A 24,587-nucleotide genomic window follows, 5' to 3' on the forward strand; every position below is an offset into this window, starting at 1 on the left:
GTGCTAACCACTGTGCCACCGTGCTCCCTCTCAGTGAACAAGGAGACTGACAACCTCTCTCCTTAATCAATGTGATTTTTAAAAATTCATTTACAGGATGTAGGCATCATTGGCTGGGCCCGTCATTTATTGCCCGTCCTAACTGCCCTCCACTTCAGGGCAGTTGAGAGTCAACCACATTGCTGTGGCTCTGGAGGCACACGTAGGCCAGATCAGGTAAAGGCAACAGACTTCCTTCCCTAAAAGGACATTAGTGAACCAAATGGGTTTTTCTGATAATCGACAATGGTTTCACGGTCACCTTAATTCCAGATAATTTTTTATTGATTTCAAATTTCACCATCTGCCGTGGTGGGATTCAAACCCGGATCCCCAGATCTTGCCCAGGGTCTGCTGGATTACTAATCCAGTGACAATGCCACTACCCCACCACCTCCCCTTTAAGGATAGAAGAATTAACGAGTGAAGGAGAAGCAGGCAAGGTCCGTTAGTCACTTAGAGAGAGGCACACAAAGAGAGACGAGGAAAGATTGGATGAAGTGTGAGAGAGAGAGAGAGAGAGCGCAAGATAGTGCCAGCAAATTCTGAAACAAATGTTTTGCTTAATCAGCTGTCACGGCCAGTTGAGGTTTTGCGTTTTCCCTTGGAACATTTAGATGTCAAATGCAATAATTTCCCTCCTGACATTTACACGGCGGCCCTGAGGATGCAAATCCTCTGCACGCTGAGGAACGTAAGCCAAGGACACAAATTATGTCAACCAGAAATCCTGAGGCTAGTCGGAGAATATACATGGGCAGCGAGGTGTTTGTCTGGTAAAAAAATCCACATGTCTAGACTTTAGGGTGAGGAGCTTTTGCTGTTTCTTCTTCAGATATTTGGAATCATCTTTTGGCTGGGGGGGGGGGGGGGGGGGGAGGAGGAGGAGGAGGAGGAGGAGGAGGAGGAGGAGGAGGGGTGTTGGTGTGGTCGATGGGAGGGGGGTTGTTGCTGAGGGGCAGAGAAAAGCAAACCAGCACAAGGTAACATTCTGTTACACGGCAAAGTCTGCTGGAAATGTGCGCTCGGTCTGCCATCTACTGACATGATCAGGTGTTTCGGGGAAATAAAGTTGGACCGTTCGTGACCAGATGCAGTGGTGGAGGGGTTAGGGTTAGGGTTAAGGAAACTTGATAATAATACTTTTCTTTTTAAGAACTTCACTTTCACGAAGAAATGGCAAGCATTGCCTCGCAAAGGAATTTTCAAATCCAGCCACAAAAGAGTGATTTTTGAGATGTTGGAAATAAACAGCGGGCAGGATTTTCCAGCCAACCTTGCCCCAAGACCAGAAAATCCCACCCGAGGTCTATCCCCTCCCCCCAAACCAATTACAATTGCCATGACGGATCAGATGGAAAAATTCCACCCAGTGGGTCAATCAGTCAATAGCATCTACGAATAAAGATAAGGCAACGTAATGTGGGTGGCACAGTGGTTAGCTGGTGAAAAATTACAACATGCTACAGTGCAGAAGGACCTGGGGGGTCCTTGTGCATGAATCGCAAAAACTCAGTCTGCAGCAGGTGATCAAGAAAGCGAATGGAATGTTGGCCTTTATAGCGAGGGAGATAGAATATAAAAGCAAGGAGTTCTTGCTGCAATTGTACAGGGCACGGGTGAGGCCGCAACTAGAGTACTGTGTGCAGTTTTGGTCCCCTTATTTGCAAAAGGATATATCGGCCTTGGAGGGAGTACAGAGGAGGCTCACCAGGCTGATACCAGAGATGAGGGGGTTAGCTTATGAGGAGAGATGGGCCTGTACTCATTGGAGTTTGGAAGGCTGAGCGGGGATCTTATGGAGTCATATAAAATAATGAAGGGGCTAGATAGGGTAGAGGTAGAGAGATTATTTTCCACTTAGAAAGGAAACAAGAACTAGAGGGCACAGCCTCAAAATAAGGGGGAGTCAGTTTAGAACAGAGTTGAGGAGCAACTTCTTCTCTCAGACATAGAACATAGAACATTACAGCGCAGAACAGGCCCTTCGGCCCACGATGTTGCGCCGACCAGTTAAAAAAACAATGACCCTCTAACCTAAACCAAACCCTTTCCATCTATAAACCCATCCACGGATCTCTTAAACGCCCCCCAAACTAGGCGCATTTACAACCGCAGCAGGCAGGGCATTCCAGTCCCTCACCACCCTCTGGGTAAAGAACCTACCCCTGACATCCGTCCTATAACTACACCCCCTTAATTTAAAGCCATGCCCCCTCGTGCTAGCTTTCTCCATCCGAGGAAAAAGGCTATCACTGTCCACCCTATCTAAACCTCTAATCATCTTATACGTTTCAATAAGATCCCCTCTTAGCCGCCTTCTTTCCAGCGAAAACAACCCCAAATCCCTCAGTCTCTCCTCATAGGACCTCCCTTCATACCAGGCAACATCCTGGTAAACCTCCTCTGCACCCTCTCCAAAGCCTCTACATCCTTCCTGTAATGTGGGGACCAGAACTGCACACAGTACTCCAAGTGCGGCCGCACCAGAGTTGTGTACAGTTGCAACATGACGCTGCGACTCCTAAATTCAATCCCCCTACCAATAAACGCCAAGACACCGTATGCCTTCCTAACAACCTTATCTACTTGATTCCCAACTTTCAGGGATCTATGTACACATACACCTAGATCCCTCTGCTCCTCCACACTATTCAAAGTCCTCCCGTTAGCCCTATGCTCAACACATCTGTTATTCCTACCAAAGTGAATTACCTCACACTTCTCCGCATTAAACTCCATCCGCCACCTCTCGGCCCAGCTCTGCAACCTGTCCAAGTCTTCCTGCAAACTATGACACCCTTCCTCACAATCTACCACACCTCCGACTTTGGTGTCATCAGCAAATTTACTAATCCACCCAACTATACCCTCATCCAGATCATTAATAAAAATTACAAACAGCAGTGGCCCCAAAACAGATCCCTGAGGCACACCACTCGTAACCGAACTCCATGACGAATATTTACCATCAACCACCACCCTCTGTCTCCTATCTGCTAGCCAATTCCTGATCCAATTTCCTAGATTACCCTCAATCCCATACATCTGCATTTTCTGCAGAAGCCTACCATGGTAAACCTTATCAAACGCCTTACTAAAATTACAGACGGTAATTACAGACGGTAGTGAATCTCTGGAATTCTCTACCCATTGAAGTGGTGGAGGCTGCTTCGCTGAATATATTTAAGTCACGGGTAGATAGATTTATGATTGATAAGGGAATTAAGGGTTGTGGGGAGAAAGTGGGAAAGTGGAACTGAACCACTTTCAGATCAGCCATGATCTTATTGAATGGCGGGGCAGGCTCGAGGGGCTACATGGCCTACTCCTGCTCCTATTTCTTATGTTCTTATGTTCTTAGCGCCGCTGCTTCACAGCGCCAGGGACCTGGGTTCAATTCCTGGCTTGGGTCATTATCTGTATGGAGTCTGCCCGTACTCCTCGTGTCTGCGTGGGTTTCCTCCGGGTGTTCCTGTTTCCTCCCACAGTCTGAAAGACGTGCTGGTTAGGCACATTAGCCATGCTAAATTCTCCCTCAGTGTACCCGAACAGGCGCCGGAGTGTGGCGACCAATGCTAACCACACTGTGCCGTTCATGCGGCTAGAGAATGCAGCTCTTTCCCATTTCTAAACTGAGCTTTTGAGAAGTTGGTGAATTATGGATGAAAATGTCTTGTCACAGGGACAAGCTCACGGTAGTCTAATCTAGCACTGCCACCATGAGGTTGGTCAGTGGTATTACAGCACCAGCTCAGCTCAGTGGAGGGTATAATGTGAAGCAGTATTCCTTCTTTCAACCACAGGCTGTCAAACAAAGATGTTTCAACTTGTGGTCGGTACTAAATAATCCACATTGTTAACACACAATCATAGTCACCATGCGCTGGGTAAAATCCCACTAATTAAACAAACATTTCCAGCACCCAACCTCACCACATGTCAGCTATTCCCTCTCTCAAATTATCTATTCCTGACAGAATCCCAATTTGGTTCACTCTCCTTCTGAGCGCATCCACAAAATCAGTGCACGGAGTGGAGCCCCATCTCACGAGATCCCAATAGCTGCTTTGGCAAAGGGTCGTCTGGACTCAAAAAGTCAGCACTTTTCTCTCCTTACCAGATATCGCCAGACCTGCTGAGATTTTCCAGCATTTCCTCTTTTGGTTTTAGATTCCAGCATCTGCGGTAATTTGCTTTTATCTCACAAGATCCCAAGGCAGGTGCACCATAGGAAGCATTCTTTTTGGTTGTATCACAGCTCGGTATGGCTCCTGCTCTGTTCAAGGCTGCAAGAAACTACGAAAGGTCATGAATGTAGCCCAATCCATCACACAAACCAGCCTCCCATCCATTAACTGTCTACACTTCCTGCTGCCTCGGGGAAAAGTAGCCAACATAATTAAGGACCCCACGCACCCCAGACACTCTCTCCGCCACCTTCTTCCATCGGGAAAAAGATACAAAAGTCTGAAGTCACGTACCAACCGACTCAAGAATAGCTTCTTCCCTGCTGATTTCAGACTTTTGAATGGACCTGCCTTATATTATGCTGATCTTTCTCTACGCCCTAGCTATGATTGTAACACTACATTCTGCACTCTCTCCTTTCCTTCTCCACGAATGGTATGCTTTGTCTGTATAGCACGCAAGAAACAATACTTTTCACTGTAAACCAATGCATGTGACAAAAATAAATCAAATCAAAAAAAGATGACCAGGAATTCTAAACAAATAGAGGATATTTCCAAATACTGATAATAAATTGTGACCTGCACTCGCGACAGTCCTTCCTCCACAGACGCTGTCTTGTGGAAGTTAAAATGTTCAGATTGAAGTTTCATGCTTTCTCTGTATAGTAGTGGAAAATGTTTATCAGCTGACAGACCTTTGAAAGGGGTCAGTGTCTGCTATTTCAGCATGAACAGACTAACCTTCATTTGCGTAGGCCCTATAACATACTAATCTTCGGCCTTCAGAAGGTGAGCAGGGCCAGAGCTTTTCATAACAAATATCAAAGGTGAGATATAGGGGTATGCTATGCAAATGAAGGGTTAGCAGAAGACATGGAATGAGAAAGGGCAAAAAGCCAGGATTTAATTGGTGACTATGTATACAAATGAAGGATTAGAACATTGCTTGTTTCTGATTTGCTGTCATTGATTATAATTGCCAAGCTGTTTGTCTGTAACTTCAGAAACGCTTGCAGGAAGACTGAATCTGGATTCTCCACGTGCACACGTCATTAAAGGCCCTATATCGGATAATGCATGGTGTCTAGTGCTGTTTGTACTCAAGTTGACTAAGAGTGTCGAAGGTTGCTGGTGCCCAGGATCTCTGATAGTCTGATCTGCTGAACTTTTTCTGTTTCAGAGTTTGCCCTTTTAGTGCAGGTGGGCGTCGCTGGCTAGACCAGCATCTATTGTCCTTCCCTAATTGCCCTTCAGAAGGTAGTGGTGAGTTGTCTTCTTGAACCACTGCAGCCCTGTTGTGTAGGTACCCCCACAGTGCTGTTAGGGAGGGAATCTTAAGCATATGACCCAAATGACAGTGAAGGAACGGTGATATTTTTCCAGGCTAGGATGGTGTGTCTCATTATATATATGCATCTCTTCATAGAATCATAGAATCTCTACACTGCTGAAGGAGGCCATTCTGCCCATTGAGTCTGCACCGACAACAATCCAACTCAGACTTATCCCCGTAACCCACATGTTTACCCCGCTAATCAATCTAACTTATGCATTCCCAACCACTAAGGTGCAATCTAGCGTGGACAATCCACCTAACCCACACATCTTGGGACTGTGGGAGGAAACCCATGCAGACATGGGGAGAACGAGCACACTCCACACAGAGCCAAGCCGGAATTGAACCCGGTGCTAACCACTGTGCCACCGTGCTGCCTTCTTTTGTGAAGGGCTTTGTGCAAGTCATGACCTCCAGAGCCCTATAATTTTCATTGATTTGACAGAAAGATAAGAAATCTTTAGACCACAGTGATCTCACTACTGGAGAACGGGAAACTAGAAGGTATAGGATGGAGATAAGTAGTGGAATCTTCCAGCCGTTCACGTTGGCGGGATTTCCAGTTCCTGCTTCAGTGAATGGAAATTTGGCTGGGCAACAAGTTGGCTTGCAGCAGGAGCATGGTGTAAGCGGCCAGTAAGATCGCACCCAAAAAAGGAAAGGATTTGCATTTTGAGAGTACTTTGGATATCCACGTCATGTTCAAAATGCTTTATGTGCAGTATAGTTACTTTTAAAACACAGTCATTGTTGCTGTGTAAGCAGCTGCCTTCAACAGCACCTCCCAAATCCACAACCTTTACCCCTGAGAAAGACAAAGGAAGCAGAACATGTTCCCCTGAAGTCAGGAGTCATCCCGACTTGGATATTCACTACCATTCCTTCAACATCACTGGATCACAATCCTGGAACTCTCTTCCTAACACCACATTGTCTACAGAAGTTCAAGAATTTTGTCCACCACCACCTTCACAATGGTTGTTGGGGAAGAGTTTTTTCTTTTATTCGTTCATGGGACATCAGAGCCGCTGGCTGGCCAGCATTTATTGCCCATCCCTAGTTGCCCTTGGGAAGGTGCTGGTGAGCTGCCTTCTTGAATGGCTGCAGTCCATGTCCTGTGGGTTGACCCATAATGCCGTTAGGGAGGGAATTCCTGAATTTTGACCCGGCGACTGTGAAGGAACGGAATATATTTCCAAGTCAGAATGGTGAGTGGCTTGGAGGAGAACTTGCGGGTGGTGGTGTCCCATGTACCTGCTGCCCTTTGTCCTTCTGGATGGAGGTGGTCGTGTGTTTGGAAGGTGCTGTCTAAGGATCTTTGGTGAATTACTGCAATGCACCTAATAATAATAAATAAATAAATACTGGCCTTGTCAGCCATGCGCAAATCCTCTTGACATCCTATTTCTGGAATTGCAATCTCTAAGCAACAGCGGAATTTCCAGCAATCTCTTTTTGCTGGATTGGCTGGGGAGTAGGAGTATTGGCACTGCACCCCAATCCGTACGACCCCATACTCCAACTACACGCTAGGGCTATAATTCATGACCGGAATGGTCTGTAAAATGTACTTCCTTGCTGCTGCCTACACATAGGCCATGCCAGCAACATGAGAGATTGCAGCAGAAAACCTGCGGCTATTGATATCAATGCCACTCCGCAGAAATGGGAAGATTGCCATGTGATCGGAAAATTCAAGGTAAGCTCATTGTTAAAGGTCCGACTCTGGATAAGTGACTTTGCCACATGCACAATAGATCAAATTGCATGATGTACCAAACTCGCTTTCAAATTTATTTGGCACCTTCTCAGATTTGATTACTTCCAGTGTCAAAGATGTTTTGTGTTGGAAAACTGGAACAAAAGCAACTTCTTTATCACAGGTCACTGCCTATGTGGAGTTTGCACATTCTCTCCGTGTCTGCATGGGTTTCCTCTCACAGACCAAAGATGTGCCAGTTTGGTGGATTGGCCATGCTAACTTGCCTCTTAGTGTCAGGAGGATTAGCAGGGTAATGTGTAGGCTTAAGGGGATAAAGGCTGTGTGGGACTGTTGTCAGTGCAGGCAAGATGGGCTGAATGGCCTCCTTTTGCATCATGGGGGATTCAATGATTCTAGGATCTCTCTTCACAAGTCCTGACACAACCTTACAAATTTGCTGTTTTTAGACCTGTGAGGTGAAAATGATCACATCCAGCATCCAAGATGCTTAAGAACATAAGAAATAGGAGCAGGAGTAGGCCATCTAGCCCTTTGAGCCTGCCCCGCCATTCAATAAGATCATGGCTGATCTGTTGTGGCTCAGTTCCACTTTCCCGCCCTCTCCCCATAACCCTTAATCCCCTCTCTTATCAAGAACCCATCAACCCGCTTCTTAAAAATATTTAGCGAGGCAGCCTCCACCACTTCAACGGGCAGAGAATTCCAGAGATTCACCACCCTTTGAGTGAAGAAGTTCCTCCTCAACTCCATTCTAAACCGCCTCCCCTTTATCTTGAGGCTGTGCCCCCTAGTTCTACTGTCTTTTTTGAGCGGGAAGAGTCTCTCCACCTCTATCCTATCCATCCCATTCATCATCTTATACGTCTCAATGAGATCTCCCCTCATTCTTCTAAACTCTAACGAGTACAAGCCTAGTTTATTCAGCCTCTCCTCATAGCTCAATCCCCTCAACTCCGGTATCAGCCTAGTAAACCTCCTCTGCACTCCCTCCAGGGCCAAAATATCCTTGCGCAGGTGCGGCGCCCAAAACTGCACACAGTACTCCAGCTGCGGTCTCACCAATGCCCTATACAGCTGCAGCAAGACCTCCCTACTTTTATATTCAATCCCCCTCGCTATGAAGGCCAGCATCCCATTCGCCTTCCTGACCACCTGCTGCACCTGCAAGCTGGGTTTTTGCGACTCATGCACAAGGACCCCGAGGTCCCTCTGCACCGTCGCCTGCTGCAGTTTTTCGCCACGTAAGTAATAGTCCTTCCTACCATTCTTCCTACCAAAGTGGACCACCTCACACTTGCCAACATTAAATTCCATTTGCCATTTCCTGGCCCATTCGCCCAGCCTCTCTAGATCCTTCTGCAGACTCTCCACACCCTCCGCACAATTTGCCTTTCCCCCAATCTTGGTGTCATCAGCAAATTTTGACACCCTGCACTCAGTTCCCTCCTCCAGATCATCTATATAAATGGTAAATAGCTGAGGCCCCAGCACCGACCCCTGGGGCACCCCACTAGTCACCAACCGCCAATCCGAATAGCACCCATTGACCCCCACTCTCTGCCTCCTATTTGACAACCAATCCTCTATCCACGCTAACACCCTACCCCCAACTCCATGTCCCCTGACCTTCTGCAATAACCTCTTGTGAGGTACCTTGTCAAACGCCTTCTGAAAATCCAGAAAGACCACATCCACCGGCTCTCCTCTATCCACTGCCCTAGACACATCCTCATAGAACTCCAGTAAATTTGTCAGACACGACTTCCCTTTAATGAAACCGTGTTGCGTCCGCCCTATCAAGCAATTCCCTTCAAGATGCCTTGCAATTTCCTCCTTAATGACGGATTCTAACATTTTACCTACCACAGACGTTAAACTAACTGGCCTATAATTCCCCGCCTTTTGCCTGGCACCCTTCTTAAACAACGGCGTAACATTAGCCGTTTTCCAATCTTCCGGCACTTCCCCGGAATCCAGCGACGTCTGGAAAATAACCACCAAGGCATCCACTATAACCTCCGCCATTTCTTTCAGAACCCTCGGATGCATTCCATCCGGTCCTGGGGACTTGTCCACAATCAGCCCCTCCAGTCTGTCGAGCACCACCTCTCTAGTAACAGTAATGTCATTAAGACCCTCCATTCCTACCACCTTTCCATCTCTAATACCCGGCAAATTATTCACGTCCTCCTCCGTGAAGACAGAAACAAAAAAGTTATTCAAGACCTTAGCCATATCCCCATCCCCTACCACTAGCTCCCCTTTCTCATCCTCTAAAGGACCAACATTCACCCTAGCCAGCCTCTTCCTTTTTATATATTTATAAAAACTCTTGCTATCCTTTTTTATATTAAGTGCTAGCCCAGCCTCATAGCTTCTCCTACCCTCCTTTATCAACTTCTTTGTCAATCTTTGTTGACATTTAAACCTCTCCCAATCCTCTTCTCGCCCACTGCTCTTAGCTACTCTAAATTCCTCCGCTTTTAATTTAACACTTTCCTTCACCTCCTTCGTTATCCACGGCTTATTACCTCTCTTCCTACAGTCCTTTTTAACCATCGGAATAAATTTCTGCTGAGCACCAAGAAAGATCTCCTTAAAGATCCTCCATTGCTCCTCAGCAGACCTACCTTCCAACGCACTCCCCCAGTCCACATTTGCCAATTCTTCTCTCCTCCTACCATACTCCCCTCTATTCAAACAAAGGACGCGTGTCCGGGAACCCACTTTCTCCTCCTCCATCTGCACCAGAAACTCCACCATACAATGATCACTCTCTCCAAGAGGATCCTTCACCGCAAGGTCCCTAATTCTACCCGCCTCATTACATAGCACCAGATCCAAGATAGCTCGCTCCCTCGTCGGCTCCAACACACACTGTTCAAGGAAATTATCCCGGCAGCATTCCAAGAACTCCTCCTCGAGCCCACCTCGTCCAACATGGGTCGACCAATCAATATGCAGATTGAAATCTCCCATAACTACTGCCGTCCCATTCCTGCACGCCGCACTTATTTGCGTGTTAACAGCCCGCCCCACCTCCAGATCATTATTCGGGGACCTATAGACGACACCCACCAGCGTCTTCCTCCCTTTGCTGTTCCGAATCTCCACCCACAACGATTCCACGTTCTGCTCTTTGGCTCCGATATCATCCCTTGCTACCACCTTGATACTATCCTTAATCAGCAGAGCTACGCCACCCCCTCTTTCCTCCTGCCTATCCTTCCTAAACACTTGATAGCCCTGTACATTCATCTCCCAGTCCCTGTCACCTTGCAGCCACGTCTCTGTAATGGCCACCAGATCGTATCCATTTGTGTCGATCTGCGCCACCAGCTCATCCACTTTATTCCGAATGCTTCGTGCATTCAGATAAAGCGCTTTCATCCCAGCCTTCACCTGGACCCTATTTGCCGTAACGCCACCAATTGGGACATCCTCGGCCTCTTCCCTTACCTGTACCCTATCCTTAACTTTAGACCTCGTAGCGTCACCTACCCTCGCACCCTCCCCCCCCCTAATTAGTTTAAAGCCCTGTCTACAGTCCTTGGCAGGATTCCAGTGGGTATGCAGCTTAGAAAGTCCACCAATGCCTCTACTTTCTCAGGAGGCTAAGGCATGCCCTCTAAGACTCTCACCGATTTTTACAGGTGCACCATAGACAGCATTCTTTCTGGTTGTATCACAGCTTGGTATGGCTCCTGCTCTGCCCAAGACCACAAGAAACTACAAAATGGTCATGAACGTGGCCCAATCCAGCATACAAAGCAGCCTCCCATCCATTGACACTGTCTACACTTCCCGCTGCCTCGGCAAAGCAGCCAGCGTAATCAAGGACCCTACACACCCCGGACATTCCCTCTTCCACCTTCTTCTGTCGGGAAAAAGATACAAAGTCTGAGGTCACATACCAACCGATTCAAGAACAGCTTCTTCCCTGCTGCCATCAGACTTTTGAATGGATCTACCTTATGTTAAGTGGATCTTTCTTGTCATCCTAGCTGTGACTGTAAGACTATATCCTGCACCATCTGCTTTCCTTCTCCCCTATGTACTCTATGAATGGTATGCTTTGCCTGTATGGTGCAAGAGACAATACTTTCCACTGTATCCCACTACACATAGCAATAATAAATCAAACCATAGAATCCTACAATGCAGGAGGCGGCCGCTCGGCCCGAGTCTGCACCGACCACAGTTCCATCCAGGCCCTATCCCCGTAACCTTATGCATTTACCCTAGCTAGTCCCTCTGACGCTGGAGGCAATTTAGCATGGCCAATCCGCCTAACCTGCATATCTTAGGAGTGTGGGAGGAAACCAGATCACTTGGAGGAAATCCACGCAGACACGGAGAGAACATGCAAACTCCACACAGACAGTCACCCGAGCCTGGAATTGAACCTGGGTCCCTGGGACCGAGGGGCAGCAGTGCTAACTGTTGTGCCACCAAGTGTAGGTGATTGCTAAGGCTGATCTGCTCCCGGATGGTTCTGCTGCTGACAGGACATCATGCCGCAGATGATTGTGTTTTGGATGAAGTGGCTTGTGACTTCTTCTCTTTTCTTCTGTCTCATACACGCTTGCTTTCAAAAGCAGGTCAGGCTGTTCTTTTATTCAGTTCCAGCAGATGAAGATATCCTGGGTAAGCTTCTTACTGAGGGTCAGATCAAAACTCCCTAGCAAAGCCTCCACAACGACCTTGTATGGTTTCCTTTGAACACTGCCATAACTGGAGCTCTCTATAAATGATTCACTGTGGCAAGCAACTGCCAGGTATTCTGGTCGCGTGATCAGCCCAACTCAGTCATGACTGTCTCAATATGGAGTGGATGCTTGGCATGTCAGTTCAGGTGAACATCTTTGTGTCTGGTATTTTATCCTGCCATCTGATCTTCAGAGTGTTCCGGAGGCAAGGAATCATCCCGCAAGAAGATAAAGATGCCTCCAGTGTCCACCTGTAGAGGCAGAAAGGGACTCACCAATCATGCGACCATCAGAGAGAGAAAGTGTCACACCACTACACTGCCAGCAAAACCCTCATTTAGAGTTCTCCTGGAGGATTTACTGCCGCACCTCCATCAGAATAGAGGCAGTGCTATTGCAGAATAGGTCGAGGAACCAATAACCACTGATGTGGTGTTTGCAGTCAGACACCTGCAGGAGAAGTGCCAAGAACGGAACACGGACCTCTACACCGTGTCTGTTGGCCTGACCAAGTCCTTTGGAAGGTATTGGAAATATTCAGATGCCCTGAGAAACTCATCACAATGAATCATAGAATCACTATGGTGCAGAAGGAGGCCACTCAGCCCATTGAGTCTGTACCAACCACAACCCAATCCAGGCCCTATTCCCGTAACTCCACATATTTACCTTGCTAATCCCACTGACATGAAGGGGCATTTAGCATAGCCAATCCACCTAACCCACACATCTTTGGACTGTGGTAAAAGAAAATCGGAGCACCTGGAGGAAAGCCACACAGACATTTTTATCAGGATCAGAATAGAATTCACAAACCCTGTGACTTTCAAAGCTGAAGCAAGTAAAGGTAAAACCTCCATCTATGTCAATGGGAGTTGTTTTAGTTCCCCGACAATACAGTGCCAATATAAAGCTTATTTATTCGTGTCACAATTAGGCCTACATTAACACTGCAATGGAGTTTCTGTGAAAATTCCCTAGTCGCGACACTCTGGCGCCTGTTCGGGTACACTGAGGGAGAATTTAGCATGGCCAATGCATCTAACCAGCATGTCTTTTGGAGTATTAGAAGAGACTGGAGCACCCAGAGGAGCGGACATGGGAAGAACATGCAAACGCCACAGACAGTAACCCAAGCCAGGAATCGAACTCAGGTCCCTGGCGCTGTGAGGTAGCAATGCATTGTATGTGCTGCCCCATACAATGGTCAACAGTTCCACAATTTGATTTGATTTATTATTGCCACATGTATTAACATACAGTGAAAAGTACTGTTCCTAGCGTACTATACAGATAAAGCATATCGTTCATAGAGAAGGAAATGAGGAGTCCAGAATGTAGTGTTACAGTCATAGTTAGGGTGAGAGAGAGAGAGAGAGAGAAGAGAGAGAGAGGGAGAGAGAGAGATCGACTTAAATGTAAGTTAAGTCCATTCAAAAGTCTGATGGCAGCAGCGAAGAAGCTGTTCTTGAGTCAGTTGGTGTGTGACCTCAAACCTTTGTATTTTTTTCCCAATGCAAGAAGGTGGAAGAGAGAATGTCCGGGGCACATGGGGTCCTTAATTATGCTGGCTGCTTTGCAGAGGAAGTGTAGAGTCAATGGATGAGAGACTGGTTTGCAAGATGGATTCAGCTACATTCATGATCTTATGTAGTTCCTTGCGGTCTCGGGCAGAGCAGGAGTCATACCAAGCTGTGATACAACCAGAAAGAATGCTTTCTATGGCGCATCTGCAAAAGTTGGTGAGAGTTGTAGCTGACATGTCAAATTTCCTTAGCCTTCTGAGAAAGTAGAGGTGTTGGAGGGCTTTCTTAACTATAGTGTCAGCATGGGGGGACCAGGTCAGGTTGTTGGTTGGACACCTAAAGACTTGATGTTCTCGACCCTTTCGACTTTGTCCATGTTGATGTAGACAGGGGCACGTTCTCCCTTACGTTTCCTGAAGTCGATGACAATCTCCTTCATTTTGTTGACATTAAAGGAGAGATTATTGTTGCCGCACCAGTTCACCAGGCTCTCTATCTCATTCCTGTACACTATCTCGTCATTGTTTAAATTCAACTCATCACAGTGGTGTCGTCAATGAACTTGAAAATCAAACTGGAGGGGAATTTGGCCACACAGTCGTAGGTGTATAAGGAGTATAGAAGGGGCTGAGAACACAGTCTTGTGGGGCACCGATGTTGAGGATGATCGTGGAGATGTTGTTGTTGCCTATCCTTACTGATTGTGGTCTGTGATCCAGGATCCAGTCAGAGAGAGAGGTGCTGATGCCCAGTCCACGGAAATTGAAGATGAGTTTCGTGGGAATAATAGTGTTGAAGGCTGAGCTGTAGTCAATAAATGTCCTTAACATAGGTGTTCCAGGGTTGAGTGCAGGGCCAGGGAGATGGCGTTTGCTGTGGATCTATTGCGGCAGTAGGCAAACAGTAGTGGGTCCAAGTAGTCCGGGAGGCTGGAATTGATTCGTGCCATGACTAATCTCTCAAAGCACTTCATAATGATGGATGTCAGAGCCACTGGCCAATAGTCATTAAGGCACGCTGCTTGGTTTTTCTTAGGTACAGGGATGATGGTCATTTTCTTGAAGCCGATAGGGACCTCAGATTGTTGTCGAGAGAGGTTGAAGATATCTGTGAATACCCCTGCCAGCTGATCTGTGCAGGATCTGAGTGCACATCCTGGTACCCCATCCGGGCCAGTTACTTTCCATGGATTGACCTTCAAGAAAGCTGCTCTGACATCTGCAATGGCAACCCCAGATACAGGTTCATCCAGGACTTCCAGGGCGGAGGGTACGCTCTTGCTCAAAATGAGCATAGAATGCATTGAGCTCATCAGGGAGGGTTGTGTTGGAGCCAACAATTTTGCATGCCTTCATCTTGAAGCCTCATGTCTTGCAGACCTTGCCACAGTTTGCGGGGATCGGTGTGGCTAGCTTGATCCGGTATTGTCTTTTGGCATCTTTGACAGATCTCCTTAGATCGTATCTGGCTTTCTTGTATAGGTCTGACTTGAACGCCCGAGACCTGGACTTCAGCAAGCAGCGGATCTTCCTGTTCATCTATGATTTCCGGTTGGGGAATACACGGATTTGCTTCTTTCGCACACAGTCTTGTACATACTTACTCATGAAGTCACTTACTGCAGTGGCGCACTCGTTCAGGCTGGTCGCAGAGTTTTTAAACCAGTCCACTGACTCCAAGCAGCCCTGTAGGAGATCATCAGATTCCTCAGACCAACATTGCACGACTTTTTTTGCTAGATTCTCCCGCTTCAGTTTTTGCCTGCGAGCCGGGAGCAGGAGCACAGCCTTGTGGTCTGATTTGACAAAGTGTGGGCGGGTGATAGAGCGGTGGGCATGTTTGATATTTGTGTAGCAGTGGTCTAGGGTGTTTGGGCCTCTGCTGGAACAGGAAACGTGTTGGTGGTTAACTTGGTAGGACATTCTTGAGTTTGGCCTGATTGAAGTCCCTGGCCACTTCAATCAGTAAAAAGTCTGACAACACCAGGTTTTAGTCCAACCTTAGCTGGTCAGACTTTTTACTGTGTTTACCCCAGTCCAACGCCGGCACATCCACATCATCACTTCAATCAAGCCAAGGTCAATCAGGACCTTGGGATGTTACATCTATTTGCAGTGGTGTATATTTTGTCCAGCGCGATCTTCATGTCTGCATTGGGTGGGATGTAAACTGCTATCAGGATAATGGAGGTGAACTCCTGTGGAAGGTAGTAGGGGTGGTATTTTAGCGTCAGGTATTGCACGTCTCGGATGGTGTTGAGTCTGAATTAAAAGTAAGCAGAGCTGCGTACAAGCATCAATCCTCTTCAGCAAGCTTCCACAGTGCCGTCCATGATGGTGACCCTGGCATCAGTATAAAATATCACCTGGAACAGGAAGCAGCTTAAACTGAGACAACTCTGGGCAAAGACAATGGTTTATTGGAGATACTTGATGGTTTTCTGTTTGACGCCATGTACCAGGTACAATCTGCAACGTGGTAAACTGCAATTACTCGTTGGTTCCAAGGAGGCTCCACTTAGAGCCCAAGATTTCAGTCCATAACTGGGACCCATTAGCAGTGCGTTAAGTTGACTAATCTCAGCAGCACACCCTCCCTCAGGCTGCCGGCCTCCCTCAGTCTAATCTCAGCAGCACACCCTCCCTCAGGCTGCCAGCATCGATCACGAGACTGAAGCAAGAATTGCCAAAGCAAATGTAGCCTTTGACAGAGTTCGAACCACAGTCTGGGAATGAAGAGAAGTAACTCTGCTCACTAAAATGAAAGTCTTTATAGCTATAGTCCTGCCCACGTCGCTCTATACATTTGAGACATGGACTGTGTACCAGTGTCATATCAAGAAGTTCAACCACTTTACAAATTTTAAACTTCATTTATTAGTGTCATAAGTCGGCTTACATTAACACGGCAATGAAGCTACTGTGAAAATCCCCTAGTCGCCACACTCCAGCACCTGTTCGGGTACACAGAGAGAATTTAGTGTGGCCAATGCATTTAACCAGCAAGTCCTTCAGACTGTGGGAGCACCCAGAGGAAACTCACGCAGACACGGGGAGAACAGGCAGACTCCGCACAGACAGTGACTCAGGCCCTTGTCGCTGTGAGGCAAGAGTGCTAACCACTGTGCCACCACAGAAGGCAACCTTTTGACTCATTCTGTCCACATGAACGCTTTGCTGGGACAATCCGCAACTAACTCCCACGGCCTGTGCTCTTGCTATGACCCTATTTCACCAGCTGCTCGAAATATTCATCTAACATTCCGTGGAAGTATGCTGTGGCTTCTGCCTTAACCACTGTTCCACAGCAATTCATGCTCTAAACAGCCTCCACATTAAGGTATTTCTCCTCACTCTTTGATCGTTTCAAATCGTCGACCCCTTATGACTAAATTCCTAACCCTAAAAATAGTTTTCCATTATGCACCAGATGGAAACCCTTCAAGATTTCAAAAACCTCTTTGCTTCGGTGAAAATATTTCAATGTACAGTCTCCACTCTCTACGGCTTTAATTGGTAGAATATTATGGGATGGGTGGGTTGAGGGTCAAAGCAAAACTGGCGTGGAGAATAACATGCTGACGTTAAACTAAACAAGAGCAGCGTGAGACTTCCTCTCTTCACTGGAATGGAAGTCCTTCCATGAAATCCCGCCCTTGGGAATTGCCAGACCTTTGGATTGGCCTTAGTCAGGGTCATAAACAAAATGAGAGGGAATTATTGACATCACTGCTCCCTTCCCTATTGCCCATAATGAATAAGCTTTCCAAGGAAGTTGTGCCTGTGGACAATTGAATAACCAGCAGCAAGCTTTAAGTGGGTTTAAACAAAGAGGATTTTTTTTTCCATGTACTCACCCTGAAATCCAAACGTACGGCACACATGCACATAGTCACCAATACACTCAAGGAAAGGACCGTTAAAGAGAATAGTGCACTTTTACAGGTTACAATTGAAAGGAACCATCCATCATTCAGATGATTGCCCTCTTCTGTAAAACATGCTTTGCAAGTCTGATGCAAGAGGCAGCTTCACCCCTGAAGTGTAGTTTAGATAAATTCAACATCTGGAGTCAAGTACTGAGATGATTTTCAGGATTCTCTTGAAGTGATAAGCTTTCTGCCGGACAAAGAATTAGTTGTAGTCTCGTTTCCAGGAGGTCAGTTTGCAAGAAAAGGAAAAGACTTGGAGACCTAACAGCATCACATCTTTGGTTCTTAAGGTGTAGTATCTACTGCCTTTTCAGCTGCTGCTGTGTTAGTAGTGAGCTTCAATCTTACCCCCCACAAATGCATTTTTACTTACAGGTACCTTATAACACGGCACAAGGGATCAAGCATGCTCAACAGGCTGTGTTGCAAAGATGTGTAAGAGTTTAAGATATGCCGACTCTTCATGTTGGATGACATTTCAAAATGGAGACTGTCCCCACCACGCAAATCTCTTTTACACTCGGCATGTAAACCAATGCCTATTTTTGGAGGGATAATTAAAGTCTCCAAGTGTCAACTTATACACCAGCAGCTATCTATTGGCTGGCACGATTTTCTCAAACACATTCCTTTCACCTTCGAGGCTGTAGCTTGAACGAAACCTGGGCTGACCGGCAGAAGTGCAATAGGGCTTAAGGGGAGACCTAGTGGTATTATCGCTACATTATTTATTCAGAAACTCAGCTAATATTCTGGGGACCCAGTTCGAATCCCACCACACCAGATAGTGGAATTTGAATTCAATAAAAAAAATCTGGAATTAAGAATCTACTGATGACCATGAAACCATTGCCGATTGTGAGAAAAACCCAGCTGGTTCACTAATATCCTTTCGGGAAGGGAATCTGCCATCCTTACCTGGTCTGGCCTACACGCAACTCCAGAGCCACAGCAATGAGGTTGACTCTCAACCACCCTCAGGCAATTTGAGAAGGGCAATAAATGTTGGCCAGCCAGCGACACCCATGTCCCATGAATGAATAAAAAAAAATCTTCACAGGTTGTACGAACGTCATCATGCACTCACAGAATGAGCGCAGAACAAACCTGCACCGACCATGCTGCCCAACTGAACTAAGACCCTCTACCCTTCCAGGGACTATATCCCTCTATTCCCATCCTATTCATGTATTTGTCCAGATGGCCCTTAAAAGTCACAATCGTATCTGCTTCCACTACCTTCCCCGGCAGGACGAGGCCATATCAGCCCACTGTGTCTGCAATACCTCTCTGAAACAACAATTTATTTAGTGTCATTCTCCCATCTTCTCCCCGTAACCTGCATGTTCTTCCTTTTCAGGTAAGCATCTAATTCCCTTTTGATTGCTTTGATAAGAACATAAGAAATAGGAGCAGGAGTAGGCCATCTAGCCCTTCGAGCCTGCCCCGCCATTCGATAAGATCATGGCTGATCTGTCGTGGCTCAGTTCCACTTTCCCGCCCTCTCCCCATAACCCTTAATCCCCTTGCCTATCAAAAACCTATCAACCCACGTCTTAAAAATATTGAGCGAGGCAGCCTCCACCACTTCAACGGGCAGAGAATTCCAGAGATTCACCACCCTTTGAGTGAAGAAGTTCCTCCTCAATTCCGTTCTAAACCGTCCCCCCTTTATCTTGAGGCTGTGCCCTCTAGTCCTACTGTCCTTTCTGAGCAGGAAGAGCCTCTCCACCTCTATCCTATCCATCCCATTCATCATCTTATACGTCTCAATGAGATCTCCCCTCATTCTTCTAAACTCTAACGAGTACAAGCCTAGTTTATTCAGCCTCTCCTCATAGCTCAATCCCCTCAACTCCGGTATCAGCCTAGTAAACCTCCTCTGATTGAGCTTGTCTCCACTGCACTTTCAAGCAAAGCATTCCAGGCCTTAACTGCTCCCTGCCACGAGAAAGCTTTTTCTCGTATCACTTTTGTTTACTTTTTTTATTCATAGAATCATCCAGTGCAGAAGGGACCCTTCGGCCCATCGAGTCCACACACTCACATTAGAAACACCTGAACTCCCACCTAAACCCATCTGCCAGCACTTGGCCCTATTGCCCTGAATGTGATGGTGTGCCAAGTGCTCATCCAGGTACTTTTTAAAGGATGTGAGGCGTCCTGCCTCCACCACCCTCCCAGGTGCGCATTCCAGATTGTTACCACCCTCTGGGTGAAAAGGTTTTTCCTCACATCCCTCCTGAACCTCCTGCCCCTCACTGACTGCATCCCACTACATCGACTGCACTACCCTCGTCCACACACCTGGTCACTTCCTCAAAAAACACAATCAAATTTGTTAGGCATGACCTCCCTCTGACGAAGCCATGCTGACTGTCGCTGATCAAGCTTTGCCTCTCCAAGTGAAGACAGACACTCTCCTTCAGAAGTTTCTCTAATAGTTTCTCTACCACTGACGTGAGACTCACTGATCTGTAGTTCCCTGGTTTATCTCTACAACTCCTCTTAAATAGCAGAACCACATTAGTTGTTCTCCAGTCATCTGGCACCTCCCCTATGGCCAAAGAGGAATTAAAGAAGGTAAATTTGGGTCAGGACCTCTGCAATCTCCTCCCTTGCCTCTCACAGCATCCTAGGGCACAATTCATCTGGAACCGGAGACTTATCCACTTTTAAAGCTGCCAACACCCCCAATACCTTGTCCTTTCCTACGTCAATTTGCTCAAGGACCTCACAGTCTCTCTCCCTTTCGGGAGATGGGTGTTGCTGACTGGCCAGTATTTATTGCCCATTCCTAGTCACACCTGAACTGAGTGACTTACGAGACCATTTCAGAGGGCAGTTGAGAGTCAACCACATTACTGTGTCTCTGGAGTCACGGTAGGCCAGATTAGGTAAGGATGGCAGATTTTCTTCCCTGAAGAGTATTATTGCAGAAGGTAAGGGGGCATGGAGTTGGGGGTAGGGTGTTAGCGTGGATAGAGGATTGGCTGTCAAATAGGAGGCAGAGAGTGGGGGTCAATGGGTGCTATTCGGATTGGCAGTTGGTGACTAGTGGAGTGCTCCAAGGGTCGGTGCTGGGGCCTCAGCTATTTACCATTTATATAGATGGTCTGGAGGAGGGGACCGAGTGTATGGAGTCAAAATTTGCTGCTGACACCAAGATTGGTGGAACGGCAAATTGCGCGGAGGGTGTGGAGAGTCTGCAGAAGGATCTAGATAGGCTGGGCGAATGGGTCAGGAAATGGCAAATGGAATTTAATGTTGGCAAGTGCGAGGTGGTCCACTTTGGTAGGAATAATGGTAGGAAGGACTGTTACTTATGTGGCGAAAAACTGCGGCAGGCGACAGTGCAAAGGGACCTCAGGGTCCTTGCGCATGAGTCGCAAAAACCCAGCTTGCAGGTGCAGCAGGTGGTCAGGAAGGCGAATGGGATGCTGGCCTTCATAGCGAGGGGGATTGAATATAAAAGTAGGGAGGTCTTGCTGCAGCTGTATAGGGCACTGGTGAGGCCGCAGCTGGAGTACTGTGTGCAGTTTTGGGCGTCGCACTTACGCAAGGATATTTTGGCCTTGGAGGGAGTGCAGAGGAGGTTTACTAGGCTGATGCTGGAGTTGAGGGGGTTGAGCTATGAGGAGAGGCTGAATAAACTAGGCTTGTACTCGTTAGAGTTTAGAAGAATGAGGGGAGATCTCATTGAGACATATAAGATGATGAATGGGATGGGTAGGATAGAGGTGGAGAGACTCTTCCCGCTCAGAAAGGACAGTAGGACTAGGGGGCACAGCCTCAAGATAAAGGGGGGGCGGTTTAGAACAGAGTTGAGGAGGAACTTCTTCACTCAAAGGGTGGTGAATCTCTGGAATTCTCTGCCCGTTGAAGTGGTGGAGGCTGCCTCGCTAAATATTTTTAAGACGCGGGTTGATGGGTTTTTGATAAGAGAGGGGATTAAGGGTTATGGGGAGAGGGCGGGAATGTGGAACTGAGCCACGACAGATCAGCCATGATCTTATTGAATGGTGGGGCAGGCTCGAAGGGCTAGATGGCCTACTCCTGCTCCTATTTCTTATGTTCTTATGCATTAATAAATTATGAATAAAATCAAAATATTTACTAAATCTATCATTAGATAGGTTCAGAATTCATTCTTTACTTCAAACTAATGAAACTGTGTGGTCATGCCCTAAGCCTATTAGAAATATAGTACATCTATAAAAACCGTTACATTTGTAGCCTTGTACTTGTGATCAAGAATGTTTGGCTAAGAATTCCCTTCCTAAACCTCCCCAGCTCTGTATCTCCCTCATCTTTAAAACACTTCCACACATCCAGGAATTCATCACTGGCCGGAAATCAAATTGATTCAGTCACATAAATACTGTGGTTACAAGAGCAGGATCAGAGGCTGGGAATTCTGCAGCAGATGGCCCAGTTTTAGATTCCTCCGAGTCTCTCCACCATCTCTAAGGCACTAATCAGGGGTGTGATGGAATACTCTGCATTTGCCAGGTTGAGTGCAGCTTTCACAACATTCAAAGCCAAAGGAGACTCGAATCTCCCACTTGAAACATTTACTCTCTTTACCACTTGGGTGGTACGGTAGCACAGTGGTTAGCACTGCTGCCTCTCAGCGCCAGGGACCCAGATTCGATTCCCAGCTCAGGACACTGTGTGTGTGGAGTTTGCACATTCTCCCCATGTCTGCGGGGGTTTCCTCCGGGTGCTCCAGTTACCTCCCACACTCCAAAGATGTGCGGGTTAGGTCGACTGGCCGTGCTACATTGCTCCTTAGTGCAGGGGGAATTGGGAGGGTAAATATCTGGAGTTACGAGAATAAGTCCTGGGTGGGATTTTCGGTAATGGCTCGATGGGCCTAATGGCCTCCTTCTGCAGTGTATGATTCTATGGTGCACAGTGTACCATCTACAAGACACACTGCAGCAACTCACCAAGACTCCTTCAACAGCACTTTCCAAAACCATGGTATCTACCATCTAGAGTTTCAAGGGCAGCTGAAGTGAGGGAACACCACCCATTGCAAGTTCTCCTCCGAGCCACACATCACCTTGACTTGGAAATACATCTTCGTTCCTTCATTATCAGTGGGTCAAAAACCTGGAGCCACCTGTCTAACAGTGCCAGTGTCCATAGCTTTGCCACACAACCGCAGCAGTCCACAATGGCAGTTCGCTACCACTTTCCCAAGGGTAATTAGGGATGAGAATTAGCCATGACAGTCACACGAATAAAACTAAATCCAATTTGCAAACGCGAGGTTCAATCAACACCAATGAGATACTGACCAGACAATCAATTTTGCTTTCAGACACTAATACTGCGGATCAACAACAGAATGGAAGAAGAAAAACCTGAAGCCAGGAGATAAAGCTTGGAATTAATTTGTCTCCAAAGCGACAGTTACCGATTATTCACAATTAGTATACTGACAGCTTCACAGCCGAAATTGGGTTTCCAACCATGGGTTTCCTCCAGTTTCTTCCCACAGTCCAAACATCATGAAATCCCTACAGCGCAGATGAAGGCCATTCGGCCCACTGAGTCTCCACCGACCACAATTCCAACCAGGCCCTATCTCTGTAACCCCACATATTTACCCTGTTAACTCCCCTGACACTAGGGTCAATTTAGCATAGCCAATCAGCCTAATCTGCACATCTTTGGACTGTGGGAGGAAACCCAAGCAGACACCAGGAGAATGTACAAACTTCACACAGATGGTGACCCAAGGCAGGAATTGAACCTGGGGCCTTGACGGTCTGAGCCAGCAGTGCTAACAAGTGTGCCACCGTGCCACCCCATGTGTAGGTTAGGTACATTGGCCATGTAAAATTGCCCCTTGATGTCAGGGAGATTAGCAGGGTAAAATAATGTGGGGTTACAGGATAGGGGCTGGGTGGGATTGTTATCAGTGTAGGCTCAATGGACCAAATGGTCTCCTTCTGCATTGTCGGATTCTATGATTGTCTCTGAACAGTTAAGCTCAATGACAAACAATCATCCTCAGTTTCTGTGGCATAATTAGTGAGCATGTTCGGCTGTTAACCAAAGGTTTGTTGGTTCAGTACTATCCACACATGGCATTAAATTCCCTTTGTTCTCTTTACACACGAACTGGAGGCAAACAGAGGAATAGAAACAGCGTATCAGCACAGGCTAAGTGGGCCGAACAGCCTGTTCTTCTGCTGCACTGTTCTTGTTTACACATGTCCAGCTTTTTCTCTCAAGCCTACAGGTTACCTGGGCCTTTTGCAAGATTTTGAGGGAAAATTGAGGAAAAAGAAAGGATAAACGCTTTGACTGTTGACAACAAGAACATTGGATGGTCTCTCAATAAATGAGTAGGAAGAAATTGCACTGTAGTACTGAAGCTCCAACACTTGGTGGCAGTGTGTTCACTTTGACAAAATTATTCTCTTTTTCTCAATCCTCTATGTGTATCTTACGTGCAAATATAAAAGAAACAAATATAGCCATTACCATTATTGAAACAGCATTGGTTTCATCATTCTTCATATGGGAAGAAAATTATTTTTAAAATCATAGAATCCTGCACTACAGACGGGGGCCATTCGGCCCATCAAATCTGCACCAACCACAATCCCACCCAGGACCTATTCCCGTAACCCCACACATGTACCCTGCTAATCTCTCTGACACCACGTCAATTTAACACAGCCAGTCAACCTAATCGCACATCTTTGGACTGTGGGAGGAAACCAGAGCACCCGGAGGAAACCCACACAGACACGGGGAGAATGTGCAAACTCCACACAGACAGTGACCCAAGCCGGGAATCGAACCCAGGTCCCTGGCACTGTGAGGCAGCAGTGCTATCCACCACGTCACCCCTAAATAACTTCTGAAACATGAGCAAGTGCAATTTGACAGAAGTATGACACTGAACGAAATTCCACTTTCCAAAAAGGCTCCCCCCAGCTGCTTTCCCTGCACCACTCTGCTCCTCCCACTTCCTCTGCTCTATTTTCCTGTCTCCAGGAGAAAGACATGGGTAATCTGTGACACTCTCTCCCTGACACTGGCCATCTATGCCACTGGTCTGCTCCATGATGATAGGGTCCTCTCTGCGTATAACAGTCCAGCCATCT

The 24,587-nt window shown here is 46.9% G+C and overlaps 1 protein-coding gene across 3 annotated transcripts in view; it reads right to left on the bottom strand.

Moving 5' to 3' along the window:
* The window catches only part of LOC145345201 (uncharacterized), a 559,547-nt gene that overhangs the window by 510,678 nt on the left and 24,282 nt on the right, over positions 1–24,587 (bottom strand). Inside the window, exon 2 of one of the 3 annotated variants that reach the window (XM_080192941.1) lies at positions 4,160–4,338. The exons of the other annotated variants lie outside the window; for them this stretch is intronic. Within the exon in view, the coding sequence (XP_080049067.1) occupies positions 4,160–4,222 (63 nt within the window). The 5' untranslated portion in view covers positions 4,223–4,338. The remainder of the gene's footprint in view (positions 1–4,159; positions 4,339–24,587) is intronic. 3 annotated transcript variants of the gene reach the window in all.

Source organism: Carcharhinus amblyrhynchos, chromosome 7, assembly GCF_965287045.1.
Source record: "Carcharhinus amblyrhynchos chromosome 7, sCarAmb.v2.hapA, whole genome shotgun sequence".
NCBI lineage: Eukaryota > Metazoa > Chordata > Chondrichthyes > Carcharhiniformes > Carcharhinidae > Carcharhinus > Carcharhinus amblyrhynchos.